Genomic DNA, 21,978 nt, shown 5'->3' on the forward strand with positions numbered 1-21,978 from the left:
AAAACCTACCTATAGAACCTCCTCCTTCTTTTTTTTAGAAGTTATTTAACAAAAAGTTAACCAAATAGTAGTTGCGTGAATTGTAACGTATTAAACTTCACGTTTCGTTTCACGTATATTTTTGCCTGTTTAATAAAAACTTTGTATTACCAATTTATGTTTGAAGTTAATGAGGCACCTGTTTAAATTGATTCATTTGATTTAATCTACATAAAAGAAAAAAGTTACTGAAACTAAACCATCTAAATATTAAATTAAATGTTAAATTAAATTAATGTTTAATCCATTCCATTCGTCTGTTCAAATATCTAGAAATTGTAGAATGGAACGTCAAATCGCCGAATGATATGTCATTTTTGGCTTTTCGTGAAGTGTAATTTTAAAATATTTTCAGTGTTTCTTTCTGAAAGTATAATATAATACAGTTTTATAATTCAACAATATGGTAAGCTTTATACAATCCTTTCGTTTTACAACATAACCACCACCCAAATTTTAGTTTTGGTTATTTACCAAACAGGTTTGGTTATATTGGCGTCCCGAACATTACAAAGCAAAATTTCATGTTTTTCTTTATTTTCTATGATGTTTCTACTAATGTATCATTAGATTAAGATTTAGATTACACACTAAATCCTCGAATAATGCACGGAAAAGCCCAATGTCCTTGTCCTCTCATACCATCATTTAAACTAATTTACTTACATTTCAGTCGATCTTAGCGTACAATGGAGGTGCGGTAGTAGCTATGAAAGGGAAGGACTGCGTGGCCATCGCCACCGACAAGCGGTTCGGTATCCAGGCACAGACCGTGTCCACCAACTTCCCCAAAGTGTATCAAATGAGCCCCACCCTCTATGTGGGACTCCCGGGGCTCGCTACCGACACACAAACTGTGTTTCAAAGACTTAAGTTCAGGTATGTTAATCGAATATTACAGTTCATCTAACTATTTCTGTAGATAATGTGATAAAGGAATTATTCAGAGAACATGGCAAAGCTCTTCAGTTTGCGAACATAGTTATGGGGTACTATTACAATTTGTAGTATTGGAACTTATAACATTGCTTTGTGCTTTTTCAAACAGCAATACATTATTTACTCTGGTCACTAGTTCTGTGCTTTCTAATAAATTCTTTGTGCTTTCTTAACAAACAATATCTTACTTCCAGAATGAACCTGTATGAGCTAAAAGAGAACCGCACCATGACACCTAAAACCTTCTCAGCAATGTTATCCAATCTGTTGTATGAGAGGCGCTTTGGACCATACTTTGTGGAGCCAGTCATTGCGGGCTTGGACCCCATCACTGAGAAACCCTATGTCTGCAATATGGATCTGGTATGTTGATTGTGGGTGTAAGCCCCAAAGCTGTTGAAGATGCTATGGTGCCTGACTGATATTGTTCACCGCAAGCCATAAATACTATTATCAATGTATTCTTTGCTATGTCTAGATGACAAAATTTTCAAAGTTAACTTCAGGAGCATTAGCTATTTGCAAAATGGCCTGCCTTATGGACACACTAAATTTGTAACTCTAAAATAATATCCTTTAAAATGTCAACATACAGGGGGTTAATTTTTTTTTAGTTGGCTCTCTAAGTACACCTTGTCAAGCAAATTTTTGTTCACTATAGTACAATGTTATTGTAGTTTATAAAGAGCTTTCCTGTGATAATATTATGAGATGCCCATCTACAAATGTACATTACTGGTCGATAAATAAGATGATTCTAGTGCTGATTTCTTTGATATTATTATTATTATTAAACATTTATTTTCAGATATAACATCCTATATGTTACATATATTTAACCTAAAATTTAATAATAATATTACTTGAATGACTTTCCAGATTGGCTGCCCCAATGAGCCAGAAGACTTTGTTGTCTCTGGCACGTGTTCGGAACAGCTGTATGGAATGTGTGAGGCGCTGTGGGAGCCCAACCTAGGCCCTGATGACCTGTTTGAGACCATTTCACAGGTAAAACTTACACCTACAGAATTGTTAATTTTATCAATTTGTTATGAGCAAGCATAATTTTACTCTTCTGGTGCCTAAATTATGTTGAACTCACACTTTCTTAAAACTAACCATAAATTATAAAATTAAATCAGTTTACTTATTATAACGTTTTTAAACTAGGCTTGGGAGGTAAATGATCATCATCATAATCATCGCAATGGCGAATGGACAATCGACACTCTATTGTTCTAGTTGCCCTCCCCTATTTTATACCTTTAGATACCGAACACCCTGTATATCTCTAACTCGGTGTACACCCCCAGGCGCTGGTGAACGCGGCCGACCGCGACGCGATCTCCGGGTGGGGCGCCGTGGTCTACATCATAGAGAAGGACAAGATCACCGAGAAACACGTCAAGACACGGATGGACTAGGTTAACGTTATTATTTTATGTATTCGGCATTTTGTATTAAAAGTGGTTTAAGTATTTGGGTGTTTGTCTTTGTAGTATATTCCTACACTCGCGAATCACGAATGTTGTCGACTCAAGTCGATAGCAAGCCCCTGTCGGTAACGTTATAAACTAATAAAAGCATACAAACTCCAGTGACCCGACTAAATTCGTGATACGCATACTTACTGTCCTTTATCTCCATCATATAGACGACTATAGGCCAGGAATTATGAAGTTAGAAAGAGAAAGGGGCTCGGAATAAAAAACATAATTGCAGAAACTTTATAAACCAAATATTTAAAAAATTAAGTTTTATTTTATTTCCATACACATTTTTGTCTTTACAAGAGTAGGAGACTAGAGGATAACGTTTCAATCGTGTAGTTTATATGCCAATTTATTTATTTTCGTAGCGAAGCTATCTTATCATAGGTATTACTTATTACAAGTTAGTGGCGTGATTGGAAATATAGGCGGTGTGCTAATTCACACAAACCATCAGAACTTTACCTACTTACTATTTAAATATAATCTAGTATCCTAATTTATTATTGAAATAGTAAGGCAGTACAACCATTGCTCTTAGTAATGAGGCATTATAAGCCATAAAAGGCGCTAGAATCTCTCGCTTTGTAAAGATGGTCTAGTAATGACTCCACACAATTTCATCCGCATTTTTCCAGTCAAGCCGCCATCTTTTAAACTCATGGTGTCCATCACCGTTTAACAATAAAAAACTAAAATCAAAAGTAACACAATTAAAAATACACTACCCACCTAAACAATGGCAACACAGTATGACAAACTCGAATCATTTCATGACTAACATTGTTCAGATACACATGCGTACATCATCTTGGTAGCATTGTCACTCTGAAAAGGGGTCAGGTTTCTTTGCCCAGACTGTATATAATTCTTCAGGGATTGCAAGAAGCGCCCTTGTTAGTAGTTAACTTAGCCCGGGTATTGTGTGATCACTCTATTCTACCACTCACACCCTTTGTGCCCATTCATATTAACTAAACGCAACGTATAGGACGACGATAAAGAGTTTAGAAATCATGTATCTGACATCCAACATGTTCCTAAGAAGATTACGCTTGTTATGATGGTATCAACTAGTAGCCCGTTATTTGCACATGCAGATGGCAAAAATAGAGTGATCGAAGATTACAATAAATAAAAATCTTAATCCAAAAAAATATATTCTAAAAGTAAACAATATCTATCACAAAATGTATCCTTCGAAAGAAACATGAACTAATTAGAGATGGGCTGAACGAAATACTGTTTATTTATGAAATTTTGGCAAATAAGTAACCAATCAGCAATTTATTTAAGCCTCGCTTTGAGCCGAGTAGTTTTTTAACAGTTTTTTCTTCATAAAATAGTATATGATAAAAGTTGTCTCATTGCCACCCTGAGCTTCATGACTGAATGTATGGCCACTGTTCGTCATTCAATTTATAACTCCTGTTCCGTTCTGAGGGGTCAAAAATCAACTCAGCCTAGTTTATCTTACACAATTCACTGAGCATTGCTGAACTATTTCACTGAAAAGTGACAAGTTCAACTACATTCAATCCAAGGATTAAGAAACTAAAATATAAAATAGCTATAATCATAAGAAATTCGTCAAGTAATGTTCCCAATTATTTGCATCAACACATTCTTTTACCGGAAAAGATCACAAGACTTCATAACAATCCATGTCTTAGTCAATATAGAGAATAAATAACAAAATCTTACACCATAGATACTATAGTAAAATACTAATCTAGACAGAGACTAAGCAAATGATTTGGTTAGGCGCACATTAGGGAATATTGCGCATTTTAAATAAGTCCATTATTCATATTAATACATTTCCAATGACATCGCATTCCAATACATCTTTCGTAGAAGCAACGGATCTTGTAAGTAGTGTACACTGATTATTCGCCTACAAATTAATTTATTTTGGTCTCACGTTCCAATACCACATACAGTGCTCCAAAATTGATAATGCGCATAGAAATCTTTGACAGATCGGTTGTTTTCGATTATGTGACACATGATATTGACTCTTATTTCTTTCGAATAAGGTGCAAAATGCAAGTGTTTTTTTAAGGCTCTTACGATTTAATGATTCGGGTGTGAAGATCTGCATGTGCATTATTAATTTTGGACAAGTGTACATTGTGTTTGTATGGGGAAAGATGATATTGAAGAGTACCTAAGTCGGATGGCAGTCAATGGACGCATATTATCACTCGGTGCTCCCATGGAGAACAATAGCAATTAGTATTTCAGTATTTCTATTACCTAATGAACACCTAATCCGAAACTGTCCAAACGGCAATAAATGTTTTGCTTAGCTTAGTACCAACTGCACATTGGATATTATAACTAGAAAGATTATAATTTGTTAAAGTGTACTCTATCAATCTTAGTATACAACAGCCAAAACCCGTCATTCGACTTAAAATCGTATTTTTAATGTTTTAAACTTAAATTTTACAGTCAATTTCCACTTCTAATTGTGTTTATGCTAATTCAATGATATTTAAATTCAGTAACAATTTCCAATCAGTTTTAATCTAGACAGTAGCTGAACTTTATAAAAGCTAATAACGAGTTATCATGGAAATTATTGCAAAAATGTGCTCTTAAATAGTTTGTCAGTTCGAAAATGTGATAAGAAATGTGAAACTTAGTAGCTGGAAGTGTGCTTTAGTCATAAAAATAGCCCAAATTGTTACAAACATTATTTCGATTCACTGATGCGAGAACTTTCTAATAATTGAACATTGAATACATTCCAAACCTTAGGAGATCAAAACCGCCGGTCTACAGAAAGCCGAAAACTTATAAGCGCTTTCTTTTTCATACTTTTGCGAACCAGCGCTGATAAGCGCTAAATATCCATAGTAAAGTAAGCTGTAATAAGTTTCCAGCTTTATTTCTGTATAGTTGTACACGGCCCAAGACTGTAACTCCACGAGAAAAGATATCGAACGGGTTTTATACTTTGCAAAATCAAAAAAGTTTATCATCTGTCATAATTATTTAATTAAACTGTTTCTGTCAAAAGTTTCATGGTAGTTACCGATAGAGGCGCCACCAGAGAATGAGAATAGTTTAACTTTATTCTATAAAAAACTGTAGGTACTATTGGTAAGTACTGTTTTCTTCCATACAAAGTATCGCCTCAAGTAGTAAATTGAAATATTATTTTTTATGACAGAAATAAATTTTTTTTTTGACTACATATCATCGAGAGTAGCTTGCTGTACTAAGGGTACAGGATAGCTGAAAATTATATTAAAGAAAATTAAGATACAATATACTTATATCTCTTCTCATGTTATTCAGTATAGCGAGCCTGAAATTATAAAGTAAACGTATGGCCTTCGAATGAAAATGTTTAGCATTTTTAGTTCCTTGGACACAACGGCGTTGGTTAAATTTCCCAAAATTCTCGATGGCAATACGATAACTTTACGAAGTCAACCCGTGCTCCCACTACAGCATAATATTTTGGTTCACGCTACATTCAACACACGAATTAATTATTTGCATTTTAAGCTTTAATTCAAACTTACAATTTAAGGATTTCATGAACTTTTGTCTATGACAAGAATAACAACGACGATGCGGACGCGTCCCTCAGTTGTTCCGGTCGAGGTCTTAAATAGATATCACAAGATTCCAACTTCATAATACCAACCATAATACTAGGAAATGTCCAACTGGACTAAGATCAGAATAGAACCGCTAGAACGATATCTCGATACGAAAACTACTTTGGTACACCCCAACATTAAGTATTTTGAACAATTTAACGGCAACATCGTGAAATAGATTAATAAACCGACCTCTTTTCGAGTTCGCTCCAGGCGACTCCAACCTCTCGCTTTAACAACTGAAAGAGGCGTCGCTTCGTCTCTTTCCCGCTTAGTTTCCCTCGATGGCTTTGGCTACGAACTCTATGAATCGTTTTCCGTACTGTTCGGGGTCGCAGGTGGATATCCCGTCGACGTTGCTTCCGTACTTGACTGTTTTCGCTGCCTTTGCGGCCTGGAAGTCAGAGAAAATATTTTTATATGAGTGACTAAATAAGTTATAGATGGCGTCACCGTACAGCGGTGATAAAAACACAGCTATAACACATACACATACATAACCCGTAACAAATCTACTGTGGGACACTTGCCTCCTCGAAATTGGAGGGTTATCCCATAATCTGTACGCTTGGCTGACGGGTTGGTGATAGAAGAAACAAGTTTCTTAAATAAATAGACAAAAACAATAAATTGAATGAAATAAATAAGACGAATTTAAATGAATTACCTGTTTCTTGACTCCATAATGGGTTAGGACATCGATCAGTGCGACAAAGTAGATTTCTTTCTTGGGTGCACCTGTAAATTACACGGTTCGGTTAAATTAACTTCTACTAACAAATATTTATCTCTATTTAATTCTACATCTCACCCATAAGTCACCTAAAATTGTTTTGTACCCGAATTAATTTAAATCACCTTGTTGACAAAACCGAAAAGTCACCTAAAATGTTTTATACCTTGAATTAATTTAATACAGCTTATTGGCAAAATTCATCATCATCAGGCCGTATTTTTCTACTGCTGTGCATAGGAACAAAGAGCGCAACAATATTCTGAGGCCGTATCACGAAAAAAAATACATAAATTTGTCTATAGGTAACTCGATCGCAGTTCACCGGGATGCATTTTATTATTTATTTTTGAACATTACGGACACGTTGATCAAAATGTCATACGAATTCAGGTGAACCATTTATCGGCAAGTGATATAATTAGTTTCTAGATAAAAAAACAAATCAACTCACTGTCCTGGCTCGGTATGGCGTAGATGTCCAAGTCGGGGATGATGCCCTCGTAGCTGCGCTCGCTCTGCCGCGGGAAGCCGCGCGGGCTGTCCGGCGGCGTGTTGTAGCCCCACCTGTACATGTTGAAGCTGAACACTTATACTGACGTAGTGTAGGAATAGGGCCGACTGTACCGGAGGTCCGGATAAGTCAATGTAGGAATACGGTTCTGTCTGTACCGGAGGTGTCATTGTTGGAATAAGGTCCTGTACATGTGCGTCGTCGTTGTAAGAATACAGCTCTGACTATCCGGGTAAGTAATTATAGGAATATTTAGGCGGTTAAGTTTGTATTGCCTCGCTTCGCTCGGTTCTCTAAGCTTCAGCTCTGACTATCCGGGTAAGTAATTATAGGAATATTTAGGCGGTTAAGTTTGTATTGCCTCGCTTCGCTCGGTTCTCTAAGCTTCAGGGTATGTAGGGTTGAGATGAATGGCCTCGCTCCGCTCGGCTTTTTACGCTTTAGGGAATCCCGGTTAGGTTTGTGCTGCCTCGCTTCGCTCGGCACTCTAGGTTTTAGGAAATAAGGGATCGGGTTCAATGGCCTCGCTTCGCTCGGCTCTTTACGGTTTAGGAAATACCTGTTAAGTTTGTATTGCCTCACTTCGCGCGGCTCTCAAGGGTTTAGGAAATCGGGGTTGGTTTATATTAATATGGCGCTGATTGTACAGCATGAGAGGGTGTAATAATAGGGTTCAGTCTGTACATGTTTAAGGTCACTGTAGAAATATGGCGATGACTGTACCGGAGATCCTATTATAAGGTAAGCCCAACTTTGTGTACTTACTATCTCTAACTTTGTATTTTTTTTAAAATAATTTTGCTTTATTTTAAAATAGGAATACAGCCCTGAAAGTACACTTTGAAGGTGATGACTCTGTATACACAGCGAAGCTGATGCGTCATTGCCGGCTGCCTGGCGAGGCAATACCTTGTACAGTGCTCCAAAATTGATAATGCGCATAGAAATCATTGACAGATCGGTTGTTTTCGATTATGTGACACATGATATTGAGTCCTATTTCTTTCGAACAAGGTGCAAAATGCATGTGTTATTTTTAAGGCTCTTACGATTTAATGATTCGCATGTGAAGATCTGCATGTGCATTATTAATTTTGGACAAGTGTAATAGTGTATTCAGTAAAACAGTAGATGTGTCACCTCTCCGCGTGTCGGTTATCGGTGTCACTATCAGTGTCAGTATCTCCGCCTCGACCGGCTGCCTCGCGAGGCAATACCTAGTAATAAGCTTATAGTGATGTGGCGTGTGTCATGTCACCTCTGTGTATTGCCTTGCAAGCGAACATTTAGTCAATATTTTTTTACCACTATTTAAATATAGATATGTCACCTCTCAGCATGGTGTCGGTTGTCCGTGTCTCTGTCAGTGTCAGTATCCTCGCTCTCTGCCTCGGCCTCCGCCTCGCGAGGCAATACATGTGCCGTGTGTATTTATGTAACTGTAGATATGTCACCTCTCAGCATGGTGTCGGTTGTCAGTGTCACTCAATGCCTCAGTCTGGTGCCTCGCGAGGCAGTATCTATTAATATAGTATGAGCGTCACCTCTCAGCATGGTGTCGGTTGTCCGTATCACTATCAGTGTCAGTATCTTCGCTCTCTGCCTCGGCCGCCTGCCGCGCTGCCTCGGCCTCCGCCTCGCGAGGCAATATCTAGTAATAGTGTAAAACAGTAGATAGATATGTCACCTCTCAGCATGGTGTCGGTTGTCGGTGTCACTATCAGTGTCAGTAACCTGCTGCCTCGCGAGGCAATTCATATGGCGTTTGTCTACTGAAGGGGACTGCCTTTAGTCATAGTTTAATGTGCGCTAGTTAAATATAGATATGTCACCTCTCAGCATGGTGTCGATTATCAGTATCACTATCAGTGTCAGTATCCTCGCTTTCTGCCTCGGCCTGTTGCCTTACCACCTCGACCTGCTGCCTCGCGAGGCAATACATGTGGCGTGTGTCTACTGAAGCCACCCCTTTCTATTGCCTTGCAATGCAAGCCAATATTTAGTCGTAGTTTTTGGGGCACTATTTAAGCTGTATTTAAATTATAAATATAGATATGTCACCTCTCAGCATGGTGTCGGTTGTCCGTATCACTGTCAGTGTCAGTATCTTCGCTCTCTGCCTCGGCCGCTTGCCGCGCCGCCTCGGCCTCCGCCTCGCCGCGCCCGCACTCGTGTAGCCCGAGGAGTAAGGAGTAGTCCATGAGGTGGAGCTTTGTTAGGAACTGTTGGCGGAGAATAAAATATTTTTATACATAGTAATGCATAATTGTGTGGACTAAACAAATTTATCTAGCCTTACTTTGCCCAGCAGTTCGACATCATATAGGTAACATAAAAATACAGACTTTGTTAAATGTATTGAATATGCCGTAGGTATACCTAATTTAAGAGGTGTCCAAACATAGAGCGTCATGTCACATCCGGTTTTTTTTGGCAATAATTAGTCAATGAGCATACGAAAACGTGGGAGCCGCGTTATAATGCCGTGCTATGTTAAGACACGCCCTTAGAGTCATCGTTTCCATTGACCAACTTACAGTAAAATATGAAACCATACCTCAACATCAGCAGTAAGAGTCTCAAGCAGTTTCTCTTTAGCAGCATCCCCAATATCAATGCGCACTCCTTGCTTGATGAAGTCGTTGTCTTTGAGCGTCGGTAGCTCCTTCTCTAGCTCTTTCTCTGACGCCTCCCGGTCGACTGTTGAGCCTTTCAAGTCGTATTTCCTGAGGGGTAAGGGTTATAGTTAGTAAGTTATGTTTATTAAATACTTATACCTATTTGTTTGCCTCAAATACCTCACTCAGTGAGGCACCTCACAAATGCCTCATTATTTATTTATTTATCGTATGGCTTTACTGGTTACATAAAATAATTGCCTGTTTCACAATGTCTGGATAATGGCTAACTGTGGGATTTAATACATGTTACAGAGAGTTAGATCATAATTATCTTCTAGATAATCTAAATAGACAGGCCCTTAATAATTATATACAGGGTGATTGGTAAGTCGATGTATTCCTTTAAATGGGTTGTAGTCGAAGGCATTTCCAGTCGATTGAACCCCATAATGCGTTATCCGAAAGTCAACCATTTCTGAGTTATTTAAGTTTTAATTTTTTTAATAATTTTGCTGAAATTTATGTTTAAAAGCAAAATATTTCAAAAACTAACGATTTTTTAAATACTTTTTTGATTGTTTTGCATTGGTCAACTAATCATAATCATCAATTGCGAAATATTTAACTTAATTTAGACACCGTGCTTCAAAATAGATGAAACATTAAGAAAATGTTACGAAAGATGAAAACAAAAAAGCTAATTTAAAAAGCTTTAAAATGACATATTCCAATCTAAAATCGATTAAGGTATCGCCAAGATATAGCCAAATAACCGCATAGGCGGACAAATCTCAGTAGGGAAACAACCAAGATTTTGTTCCAATTTTAAGGTAAAAAGTATTGTTACTGGACTTTGTAGAGCTCCGAACCGTTTGCTAATTATTGTTCTCCGATAGTGCGGTTCCATAAAGGCACAGATCGACTACAAGGTTGCTTCACCGAAATAATGCTTGTCCGATAACACGGTTAGCCAAAAGTAATTTTCGATGATGATAGGTTCAACGATAGAATGCTTTTTCGACTGCCCAGTTTGTCAAATTGTTTAACCACCAAATTGCATCTCATGTCGCCACCATTGCTGTGCCTCATCGTTTAGCTAGCGAGATTCTTTCCGCCTTTTTTATACCCCTATCTTAAGAGTCGCACTCACTTGTGTATATTGAGATGGTTGGAGAACACGTTCCTGGTGGCCACCAGGTAGTGCTCGATGCCGTCCACCGTGAGCCGGTACATGCCGAGGTACTGCGGCAGGAGCGTCTTGCCGTGCCGCTCCACTATGTACTGGAATGAGATGGGTGTATGTTATGTTTGTGTGCTGGAAAGAGATGGGTATATAAGCAGGGTCTTGCCGTGGCGCTACACTATGTACTGGAATGAGAAAGTTATACATGAACATAAATGTTGTGTAGTGTAGTATTAAAAACGGCGATACGGATCGCGGCTTATAGTACACAGTACAGTCCAGCAATACGCACTAGGCCAGCGTGGTGGACTAGGCCTAGAACTCTTCCTTCATTGAAAGGAGACCCGAGCCCTAGCAGTAACCTAGTAATGGGTTGTGATATGTTTTACAGTTGCTGTTTTAGGAGGTAGAAAGATATAGGTTTGCTGTTGTTGTAGATAAGATGAGGAAAAATTATAGTAGGTGTTATTTCTGAATTGCTGTTTTACTCATTATGTGTATATGCTGCAAAAGAGACATCAATGAGTTTCACGGTTACAAAAAGAAATAGTGCGATTAATTTTCTCGTAATTTATCCAAGTAGGTATAGCTATGTATAGATTGTATAAGTATGTGTACTGAACAAAAATTCTAGGAATATTGGGAACCTATTTATCTTTGTGAAAACAATGTAGATCTTTCTGAGAAAGTATATGTACAGATATCATCATTTTTATTAATATTAAAGATAGAAATATCTTTTTATCAGACATTTACACGATAACATTTGATAAAATATTTCCATATTGTTATAATGACTCAGTTTCAACTTAACTTTTACTTCCTTTGTTCAAGTTTATCATGAAAATACATAAATGTTTACAGGATGGCATTTATCAGTGATCTCCCCGTAAGCAGCGGAAAGGTAGGTAGGATCGTTAAGCCTAGTCAGAGGCCTTCAGGCAGCTTGAAAACCTCTGTACCCGTATCACGAAAATTCGAGCTAACGAATAGAATCGAATGCGAGTGCGACTATTGTCAACTTGACAGCACTTTCGAACACTTTTTACCTTTCGAATGAGTCTCGAAAAGAATGACCACAGAGTACATAATATTATTCTGACAATGACCTATGGAATGATAGCTGTCAAACTTTCGCAAATCTATACACCGCCATTTTGTTGTTGACAGGTTGACAGCACTTTCGAATAGACTATCGAATAGAATATGCTGCGTTTTTTCCGGATCGCTCTACTGATATCAGCACAAGCTTGCTTGTGTTGGGGTCCACTAACCCGCTCTAGGCCCGCGTGGTGGACTAGGCCTAAAGCCTTCCTTCATTGGAACGAGACCCGTGCCCCAGCAGTGGGGACGTAATGGGTCGTGATGGATAAACTGTCCAGATTTAGTTCCACCGCGGCCGAAGGGCGTCCCACCAACTCACCGGATGATAATGCTTGAGGAACGAGTGCATCCGCTCCACCTCCTCCGACGTCAGGGTCTTCAGTATGAACAGGCGGTCGTAGCTCTGGTAGAACTTCGCGCCCGACTTGCCTGACGAGTCGTCGGGGATCGGCTGGGATCTGCGGACAATGTATGGTATTGTATGTTTGTAGGTGAAGATGTTGGTTGGTTGTGGGAAGTTTTCTTACGGGAAAAGATTTATTTATACCTATTTATTTATTGAGTGAGTATTTTAGTATTAGGTATACACTCAGGAGCAATGAACAATTTCGCTGTTTCAATCAATAACTCACTTATAATAAATAAATAAATAAATAAATTATCTTTATTTCCAGACCATAGGTCCAATAAAAAAAAAAAAAATGCACATCACAAAAAAAAAAAATATTACAAATAATTCACACACTAAAGATTAATAATAATAATAATACAATAAAAATAAAATTTAATTAAAAACAAGCACTCGGACACAAGTTATCAAAGGAATGACACATGATATTTCCTCCATGTATCGTGTAGTGGGCTCTCCGGCCACTGCCGGACCGCGCACAGTATGGGGTTGTCGGACGCGAAGATGACGGCGCGCGTGGACGCGGAGCGCCGGCGCAGCAGCGCGGCCCAGCCCGGCGCGCGCCCCGCCGCGAACATGCCGCTGGCGCTGCAGTGGTACGGCAGGCGGAACAGCGCGCGCCACGCGTGGTTGTACTGCACGCGCATGCGCCGCATCGTCTCCACCGTGTGCGAGCTCCACAGCTCCACCGTGTACACGCTGGTGCAGTACGTGAGGAACAGCTGGCGCTTCACCTCCCCGCTGCAGCGCTGGAAGCGCCGCGCCAGCATGTTAGCACGCACCGTCACGGCTCTTCGTTGGCGTTCAATGTCGGCATCATCTGAAAGTCTAGAATTAATAATGTGGCCTAGATATTTCACTTCTTCAGCCCGCCGTAATGTTTCTCCTTTCAGTATTAATGGGAGATCAGTTGTAGGTGTGTTCTCTGACTGGAAGATCATATACTCCGATTTGTCCGCGTTGTACTGCATATTGTGATCGTCTGCATACTTCTCACACACCGACAGAAGCTCGCGCATCGCGGAGATGGAGGGGGCCAGCAGGACCATGTCGTCCGCGTAACAGATATTGTTTACCATGGTCCCGTGCATGGAGCATCCGACTTGGGTCTGTGTGAGCTGCTTGTTCAGATCGTCCATGTACAGGTTGAACAGGACCGGGGACATGCTACCACCCTGTCTCACGCCGCAGCTCAATCCCACTGGCTCCGACAGTACACCATTCCATCGCACAACGTTTCTCTGTGCTTTATACCAGGCGCTTAGCACCTTTACAATGGCGGTAGGAGCGCCTCGATTTTCAATTTTATTCCATAGCTGTTCATGTGCTACACCAGTGTTTTTCAACCTTTTTCATGATGCGACCCCCCTGGTATAAAAAATTATTTCGCGACCCCCTTGACCCTTCGGTTTTTTATCATGTATGTGTTTGTTACAATATTACCAATATTCATTCCATACCACGTATTTATGGTCTCCATGATTAGGATTAGAATATAAGTTTTATCAAAATCCGTTTAGTTTTGGCTTAAAATGTTACAAGAAACCTACTTACAAACTTTCACGGAATATAATTTATCGTTATATAAGACGCTGCGAGATTGAAGTGCCAAAAGTACGGTCCGCTAATGGGCAGTTACATTTTTGCCCCCCTTGCTCTGGAGACCACGGGTGTGTGGGGAGTACAGGGCAAGGCCTTTGTAAAGGAAATAGGACGCCGCTTGAGGAACCGTGGTCTTGACTTCCGGTCTGGGGCATATCTCATGCAGAGGATCTCCTTGGCGGTTCAGCGTGGAAACGCTGCAAGCGTCTTGGGGACCTTTGGGTCGGATATGGCCCGAGTCGGATTGCTAGTGTAGGAATTTCATTGAAGAAATGACATTTAATCATATTTTTAAATTATTATTTTAGGTTAATGTTGACATTTATTTTAATTGTTTTTGTGACTTAGATTTAATATTATTTTTTGTTTTTATTTTGATGTATAATAAGTTTTAATTTGATTTTATTTAATTTTAATGTATTATTATTATCTTTTGCATGAATCAAATAAATAAATAAAGTATATGACAAAAAAAAAAAAAAAGAAAAAAAAAAAAATATCGTTATTTCACACATATGTTTTTCCCTGCAAACTCCCGTTCCCATGGAAATTTTGCAATATCCTATTGTAACTAAGCTTCAAGTTTACTAAGGTACCGGCATGCCAAATATTAATAGATTTTTCATAAAAAAGGATTTTACGCCTATAAATCTCCGTTCCCGTGACATTATTAACTAAAATCGATAATATTTTGTTCAAAATTTAAATGAGGGCATTTTGTGAATGGAACTTTTTCATTGCCCGTGAGTGTATTAAAACTATAGAAGTTTCATACAAACTTTGACACCCTTTGAACCATCTTAGAGGTTGAATTCCGAAAAATTTCGTCTTAGTTAGACTCCTACCACTTGTAGTTTCTCAGATTTCATGATGAGTCAGTGTATACGTGACCTTTCGCTTTTATAATTTTATAATTGTAAATATTTGAGTAAATTGTAATTAGTGTAATGTAAAATTTGCATGCAAAAGTTACTTTGCAAAACATGTGAAACCAAGCTTGTGTAACATCTTTATACCATGTTTTTTCGCAAATAAAGATTTATCTTATCTTATCTTATCTTATCTTATCTTATCTATAAAAAATATAGGAGATAGATTATCCTTTTGTTAAAATTCACCTATTAAGATATTTTACAGAAAGAGCCCATTATCCGAATGGAGAGTAGTTTGTAAAAATACGTTTATCAGAAAATTTTATATTTAGGTATACGATGAATAAAAACATTTGACTTTGACTTTTTAAGATACATAGAGCGGTGGTAGCTCAGTCGGGTAGAGCGGTGGTAGCTCAGTCGGGTAAGCGCCCGCTTCTCACGCCAGAGATGCGGGTTCGAATCCCGGCGCTGACATGTACCAATGAGTTCTTTTCTGAATTTAAGTACAATGTATACCATTGCTCTTACGGTGAAGGAAAACATCGTGAGGAAACCTGCATATCTAGATTTAGCACATCTAGATATGTGAACCCACCAACCCGCAGTGGACCAGCGTGGTGGGAAATGGTCCAAGCTTAGGAAGGCAGTTTAGACCTTGGGGATATGCACAAAGGTTCCATTCGAGAGAGCCAGGTGTAGGTACTGACACCCCCACAGAAAATAGAAATAGAAATAGAAATAGACTTTTTGAGATTAATTTTAAAATTTTCTTTATTGTTTTTTTTCTAAAGTATACCCAGTTTTTTCGACCTTTGGCGACCCCCCCACAGAAGCCTCGCGACCCCCCAGGGGGTCGCGACCCACAGGTTGAAAAACACTGTGCTACACGATCGAAAGCCTTGCTAAGATCTAAAAAGCAGGCGTAGATTGAGGTTTTTCGTTTTTTGTAGTAGCTGGCTATCTGTTTTAGCGTATACACACACGTTACAGTAGAGTGACTGTGTTTGAACCCCATTTGATTTGGCTCGGAAGTTAAGTATACCTCAGCCATAGAGTGCAATACCTTTTCTAGTAGTCGAGCGATGATGGAGGCCAGTGCTATAGGTCGATAATTGCCGGAGCTCGATTTATCCTTCTTTGCATTTTTGAGGATTGACACTTAAACTACACTAAAATGGGGACACCAAATGGCCCACATTTTTTAATAATCATATATACAGATGACTCTTGTGAGCGTGTTATACGTAATCGAAAGAGAGAAGCCGTAGCTATAAAAATCATAACCCTCCTTTTTACTTCGCCGTAGTCGGGTAAAAACAAGAAGTGATAGAACGCGTTACGTATAAATAACGCGCACTCCCATCAAAGGTGAGCGCGACGTAAAACTCATCACGTCTTGTCTTTAAGCTTTTTGACCAAAACAAAAAAAGCCGTAGCTATAAAAATCATAACCCTCCTTTTTACTTCGCCGTAGTCGGGTAAAAACAAGAAGTGATAGAACGCGTTACGTTCTCAAAATAATAAACTCCTAACTCTGATGTTACACTTTGACTACATCATGTAGGAATTAATTGTAATAGAAAACTCCATCTTGGGTATGTACAAAGTAGACAGACGGTAATAATGTGTGGTACTGTCATCTCATCATCGAAGAAACTGAGGTTGTCTTCGCCGACGCCCGTTTGTATTCTCTTCTACAGTTTGTCTACAAGACTATTCAGCATTGCATCGGCCCAATTTTTGCTCGTGACGAGATTTTCTTTTACTTATATATATAAATTATGTCTCAGTAAGGTTTCATATCATAACAATAATTACCTAATGTAAATAATATTGTGATGGTCTTATTTACAAAGTACTTATGTTAATTCAGTTTTGAGGATCTTTGTTCGCAAATAAAGAGTAATCTTGTGAATCAGCCATTTTCTATTGTTGAAGAATAATAGGTTAATAATAGTATACCTAGATAGACTAAAGATACTATACCTAGATACCATCAGCCAAGGTGCATAATACGGGTTAGTGTCGAGTCAATACAACTAATGAATGTACACAGTATAATAGACTATTAATAATGTTAATAGTGCTTAGTAAAGTGTTAAATTGTAGTGGCGATAGCGTGCGAGCTGCGTACCTATTAGGTAGTAGGTACAAAGTAACATTTACATATTAGAATATAATATGTAAGTAGATAGATACCCTGCACCAACCAATTACCTTTACTCCATAGAAATAATAGTTGACTGTTTATGATCAGTTTATTTTATACGAGTTTTAGCAGCGAGCTTCGAAGGTCTTTCTGTGGGAACTAAACTAAGGGATAAAAGTGGCCTAGATGGATTAATCCATGGTGTCAGCTTAATACATGCTAAACTTCGTAAAAAATGGTGCAACCGTTTTCCCGTGAAAGAGTAATGATCTTCCACCATCCGTCAATCCGTACATTACAAATTTCATGTAAGTATTTAATATTAGTAGGATGTGCGTGTTAGGTAGATGTAATTTATTTTTGGAGGTAATAAGGACATAACTAAGCAGTATACATAAACACCCATGCGTCTAGTAATGCGAGCTAAGTAGATAACATGAATAAGTAGGTATGTACACCATTTTTGCCGGTCTTATAATAGGTACGGTCATAGATAGGATCGATATATGTACTTCTCATTACATGTATTTAACACTTACGTTTTATGACGATTGTAATAATAATATACACCTACCTACATAATTAAATTATTACAAAACATATTTAATTATGTAAGTACGTATAACATATAGACATGTAAATTATATTATGTATATAATACTTATGTAGAAATAGTGCATTATTTTAATAGAGCGTAGCTGTGTAACTAGATTTAACATAAGTAAATATATCAAGTAGGTATTACAGTACCTATTATTGTTACTAGAAATTTCCACTTTTTATCTTAGATGACTTCATTTTGAAACGCACAAAATTAGATCTAGGTATTAACTTAAACCCTAAACAAACGTTCCAGTCATCATTTCAATTACTGTGACTGCCTCAATTAAGTATAACAGACGTGAGAATTGCTAATACTATACAAATAATGAATAATAATGATAAGATTATTTCATCTCACGCTATCTTCCGTAGCAACTAATACAATGGTCTTTAAATAATGTCGCAGATTACATTTTATTATTAATTATGATGAGGCAAGTTTTTTGGATCTATCCAGGTTCGGAAACGATCACGATTCTTTATACATTATTTCAAATCGCATTCGCATCTATACGTGTAAAGCTAATGTCGACTTATCTTAAAATAAGCATGACAGGAGTCATAAAATTTTATGAATTCTGTTAATAAACTGAGGCGCTGATGAATCATCAGTGTAAGTCACTGAAGTCACTTACAAGGCTGTAGTATTTCGTTCATCAATCATCATCAGCCAATAATTGTTCACGAAAGTAGTTCTACTCTCGCACTGTCCTTGGCTTTCTTATGAAGCCACTAAGTTTCCTGTCGGTGTTTCTGTATTTCTTAGATTACTGTTATGTTTGCATAGATATTTAAAAATCAGTCTTTATCCAGTAAAGTAGTAGAGCCAGTTTATATTAATATAAAAACCATACCAATCACCTTTTATGTAGTACAAATTCAGGTGCTAAGTTTGGATTGCATATAAGTTTTATTACAGTGTTGAATTTCATATGCGTGCATGAAAACCATAAAATAAATTGTTAGTGAAAAATAAAAAAATAAAATACAAAACAAAGGCGTTAGTGATATGAATGCGAAAGAAATATTTTACATAAACATAATACAAAATATGTAGATCCCAAAACGCAATTGCAGAGGTCAAGGATTTTGAGCACGATGGGCCAAGGCAAGGCCAAGGCCAACAAACTGTTTCAAACAAAGGAATAAAACTGATCGAATCCACGCAGCAAGTGTCTTAATGGGTGTTGAGGTGATGAGAATGTCCCATTAATTCTATTATTGCTTCAAACTGCCAACGAACATTAACACAAGAGACACACACTCAAAATATATTACGGCAAACAACACATCTGTGACCTTGACATTCACAGACCAATAAAAACAACTCACTTCCAATAGTCTTTTCAACAAGGGAGTACAATGGATGTGGAAACCATACAGCCAGGTGAACTGTGGGTGTGATGGTAATGAGAAATAAAAATGCTCAATACTGCAGTGTCAGTTGGGAGGCGCACTACAATACTGTTATAGAAATCTGCTGCTCTCACATCTGACCTCAGGCGTTTGATAGTCAGCCCCCGTTTGACGAACGCACTCGCATCGTGGAAGATGCTGTCCTGATGCTCATGTTTCATGTTGCCGACACCAGACGGCGCTGTCGCAGACCTCCGGAGCTTAGACTTCTCCCTCTTCTGTGCACATAGGTAGTTATCTGGCTTTCGAAACCTAAGGGCCGGGAAGGGAAGGGACCCCAGACCAAAAGTTTAGGGAAGAAAAATAAATGTAAATAAAATATTGGCTATGCTAAATAGATTTAAGAGAGAAATAAACATAATTAGCGTTTCACACGTGAGTTGAAGGATTGTAATAGCTATGTAATAGGTATTGGATTATGTATTCCTTAGGGTTTTCTAGGACTTACCTTGTGAGTGACTCCTTGTAGTCAAGGTCGTCAATTCCGAACCTTTCACGCAGATTCCTGAACACAAGGGGGCAGTATTCTTTCACCTTGAAATGTGACGGCATGTTTTCCCTGAAAGAGGATATTTTGCATTAGCAAAGACCCTACAACATGTGAATATCGTAAATGTTAGTGTGTTTTTGTTATGTAATTGTTATTAGCTATTATAATGGGATCTGCTACATTTTCCGAGTTACTTGATGATAGGGGTAGGTGAAAACCTAAAATTTTTGGAAGGCTTCTTAATGTTTTTGTGACTTATAGGTCTGTTGCAGACATATTGAATTGTAACCAAATTAACCATTATTGATGGCCAAAGTGCAAATACTCATTATATCAGTATTTTGTCATCATGAAACTAAAACTGAAAAGGAAATAGACAGGGGAAAACCGAGACAAATAGAATGTGTCAGAGTTAAATATAGAGTAAGTATGAATAATAATTACTTGTTGAACAAGTGATTGTCGACTTTGAGTTTGGAATATGCTCGGAAGTCATCGGGGAGCAGCATCACGGGGATAGACACATGACTTAGCTCATTTATCTGAAAACATAAATAAATTAAGACACATTTACATTATTCATAAAAAACATGATATATTTATTTATTAATTTATTGTACAAATATGGACACCACATTATTGTGGTGTCTTTATTGAAAAAATATACAAATTGTAAATTATATATCTTGTGTGAATTTGCCTTTAGTCTTTAGACTATATTTATTGACATTTAAGTTTCCACTTAGTTTTTTTTTGTTCAGGCAAAGTCACTGAGCTTAAATCCATACTTTCATATACTTCTTTTATATTATGTAGTTCAAAGTGAGTTAAATAAATATTCTTAGAGAGTACAATAAACAGGCAGCTCTCAAAATATTGATCCATGTACTTTTTCTATACATTTCTTTGTATTGATTTATACATACTGTTATTGGCAGAAGAAAAAGTTGATTGCAATAGGTATATGAATAGAATATTTAAATTAACAATTTAGTATTATAGGAATTTGTCTCTTGTTGCTTAAATTTATTGGGATTTGTATTGCCTTTACTGAATATCCAATACATGTAAGTAATAACTATTATCTGTCTTTTTAATCTCAGATAGGTACTTAATTGACAGATATAATGAGACATCACATAATTGCAGGACTGCAATGCTGAGTGCTGAAGCTGAAGAACTGTTTAGAATCTGTCAATTTAGTATCTGAGATTAAAAAACAGACTTTAACTAAATCATATTTTTTTTAAATAAGGAAGTAACAAAGTTTCCAGTCAGAAATTTTGGCATTGAAAAATGAGGTATAAAGAAACACTCATAGAGTTGATTTTTTAAGAAAATATTTAGGTATTTACATAGTCAAATTTATAATTGGTGTCTTCAGAATTGCTACCAATACCACAGTTAATTGCCAATGCTAGTGTGGCCCTTGAATAATATTGAGTATTATTTTTAGATTATTTGTGTAAGCTCAATGACAACAATGGCTGTGAAAACCATAACACATTGACAATGTGCCAGAAAAAACTACTACAAAGATAAATATTGAAAACTTGTAAACAGCACTTAAACAGACAACAACCTGAAGCACTGATAATGTATTATGTATAATCGTTATAGCAATGACATAATTGTAGGTTAATGCATCTATGAAATCCTATTAGACCAAAGCTTACAGTTAACATACAAAACCTACTATGAGAAAGAAATATTTGTATATTTACCGTGTGATTCACCCCCCACATGAACACCGACAGCAGCGGCTCATTTGCACGAAATAATTTAACTTTTTGGTGTTTCACACGAATATGTTTCTTTTTCAATTTGCTCAGTCCTGTGCTAGGAACGGACATTTTGGATCTGTTTACTAGAGTTCGGGGGAAAACAACTTGAAATTGTTCTAATCACAGTTACCGTATCAAACCATTTTCACCATACGAATAACCTTTATTGGCGGACAACGCCTATTGAATTTAAAAACTTGTATTATTTTAGAACGACACACGAACTGAATCAATTCATCAATAAAGCAAAACGGAGTTTTTTGGATTTTTGACAGCTTGAACACAGATTAAAAGTAAGTAAAACATAGAGCAAAGCATTAGTCAAGGCGCCGACACATTAGCGATGCGGTTGACAGCCGCGACTGATAGTGTGCACGGTCTTTTGGGACGAAAACTACCCTTATTCG

At 37.6% G+C, this 21,978-nt stretch overlaps 2 protein-coding genes across 7 annotated transcripts; one reads left to right on the forward strand and one right to left on the reverse strand.

Moving 5' to 3' along the window:
- The first annotated feature begins 284 nt into the window (after positions 1-284).
- Positions 285-2,456, forward strand: LOC105385404 (proteasome subunit beta type-3). The gene is made up of 5 exons (XM_048628611.1): positions 285-445; positions 713-918; positions 1,173-1,341; positions 1,858-1,986; positions 2,292-2,456. The coding sequence occupies exons 1-5, from the start codon at positions 443-445 to the stop codon at positions 2,400-2,402; spliced, it is 618 nt and encodes a 205-aa protein (XP_048484568.1). The 5' UTR covers positions 285-442; the 3' UTR covers positions 2,403-2,456.
- Positions 2,457-4,830: 2,374 nt separating this feature from the next.
- Positions 4,831-21,853, reverse strand: LOC105385405 (phosphatidylinositol 5-phosphate 4-kinase type-2 alpha). Of its 6 annotated transcripts, none has more exons than XM_048628501.1 (12): positions 21,512-21,853; positions 20,232-20,329; positions 19,746-19,856; positions 19,379-19,549; positions 12,563-12,701; positions 11,107-11,237; positions 9,893-10,061; positions 9,465-9,557; positions 8,880-8,947; positions 7,276-7,403; positions 6,756-6,826; positions 4,831-6,482 (listed from the first exon to the last, which is right to left on the reverse strand). In XM_048628501.1, the coding sequence occupies exons 1-12, from the start codon at positions 21,638-21,640 to the stop codon at positions 6,360-6,362; spliced, it is 1,431 nt and encodes a 476-aa protein (XP_048484458.1). In that variant the 5' UTR covers positions 21,641-21,853; the 3' UTR covers positions 4,831-6,359. The 6 variants fall into 6 exon arrangements, with proteins under 6 accessions (XP_048484458.1, XP_048484461.1, XP_048484457.1 ...); XM_048628504.1 differs by having other exon boundaries at positions 7,276-7,388; positions 21,512-21,852; XM_048628500.1 differs by lacking the exon at positions 8,880-8,947 and having other exon boundaries at positions 9,397-9,557; positions 21,512-21,852.
- Positions 21,854-21,978: the final 125 nt, after the last annotated feature.

This window comes from Plutella xylostella, chromosome 21, assembly GCF_932276165.1.
Source record: "Plutella xylostella chromosome 21, ilPluXylo3.1, whole genome shotgun sequence".
In the NCBI taxonomy this organism is placed as follows: domain Eukaryota; kingdom Metazoa; phylum Arthropoda; class Insecta; order Lepidoptera; family Plutellidae; genus Plutella; species Plutella xylostella.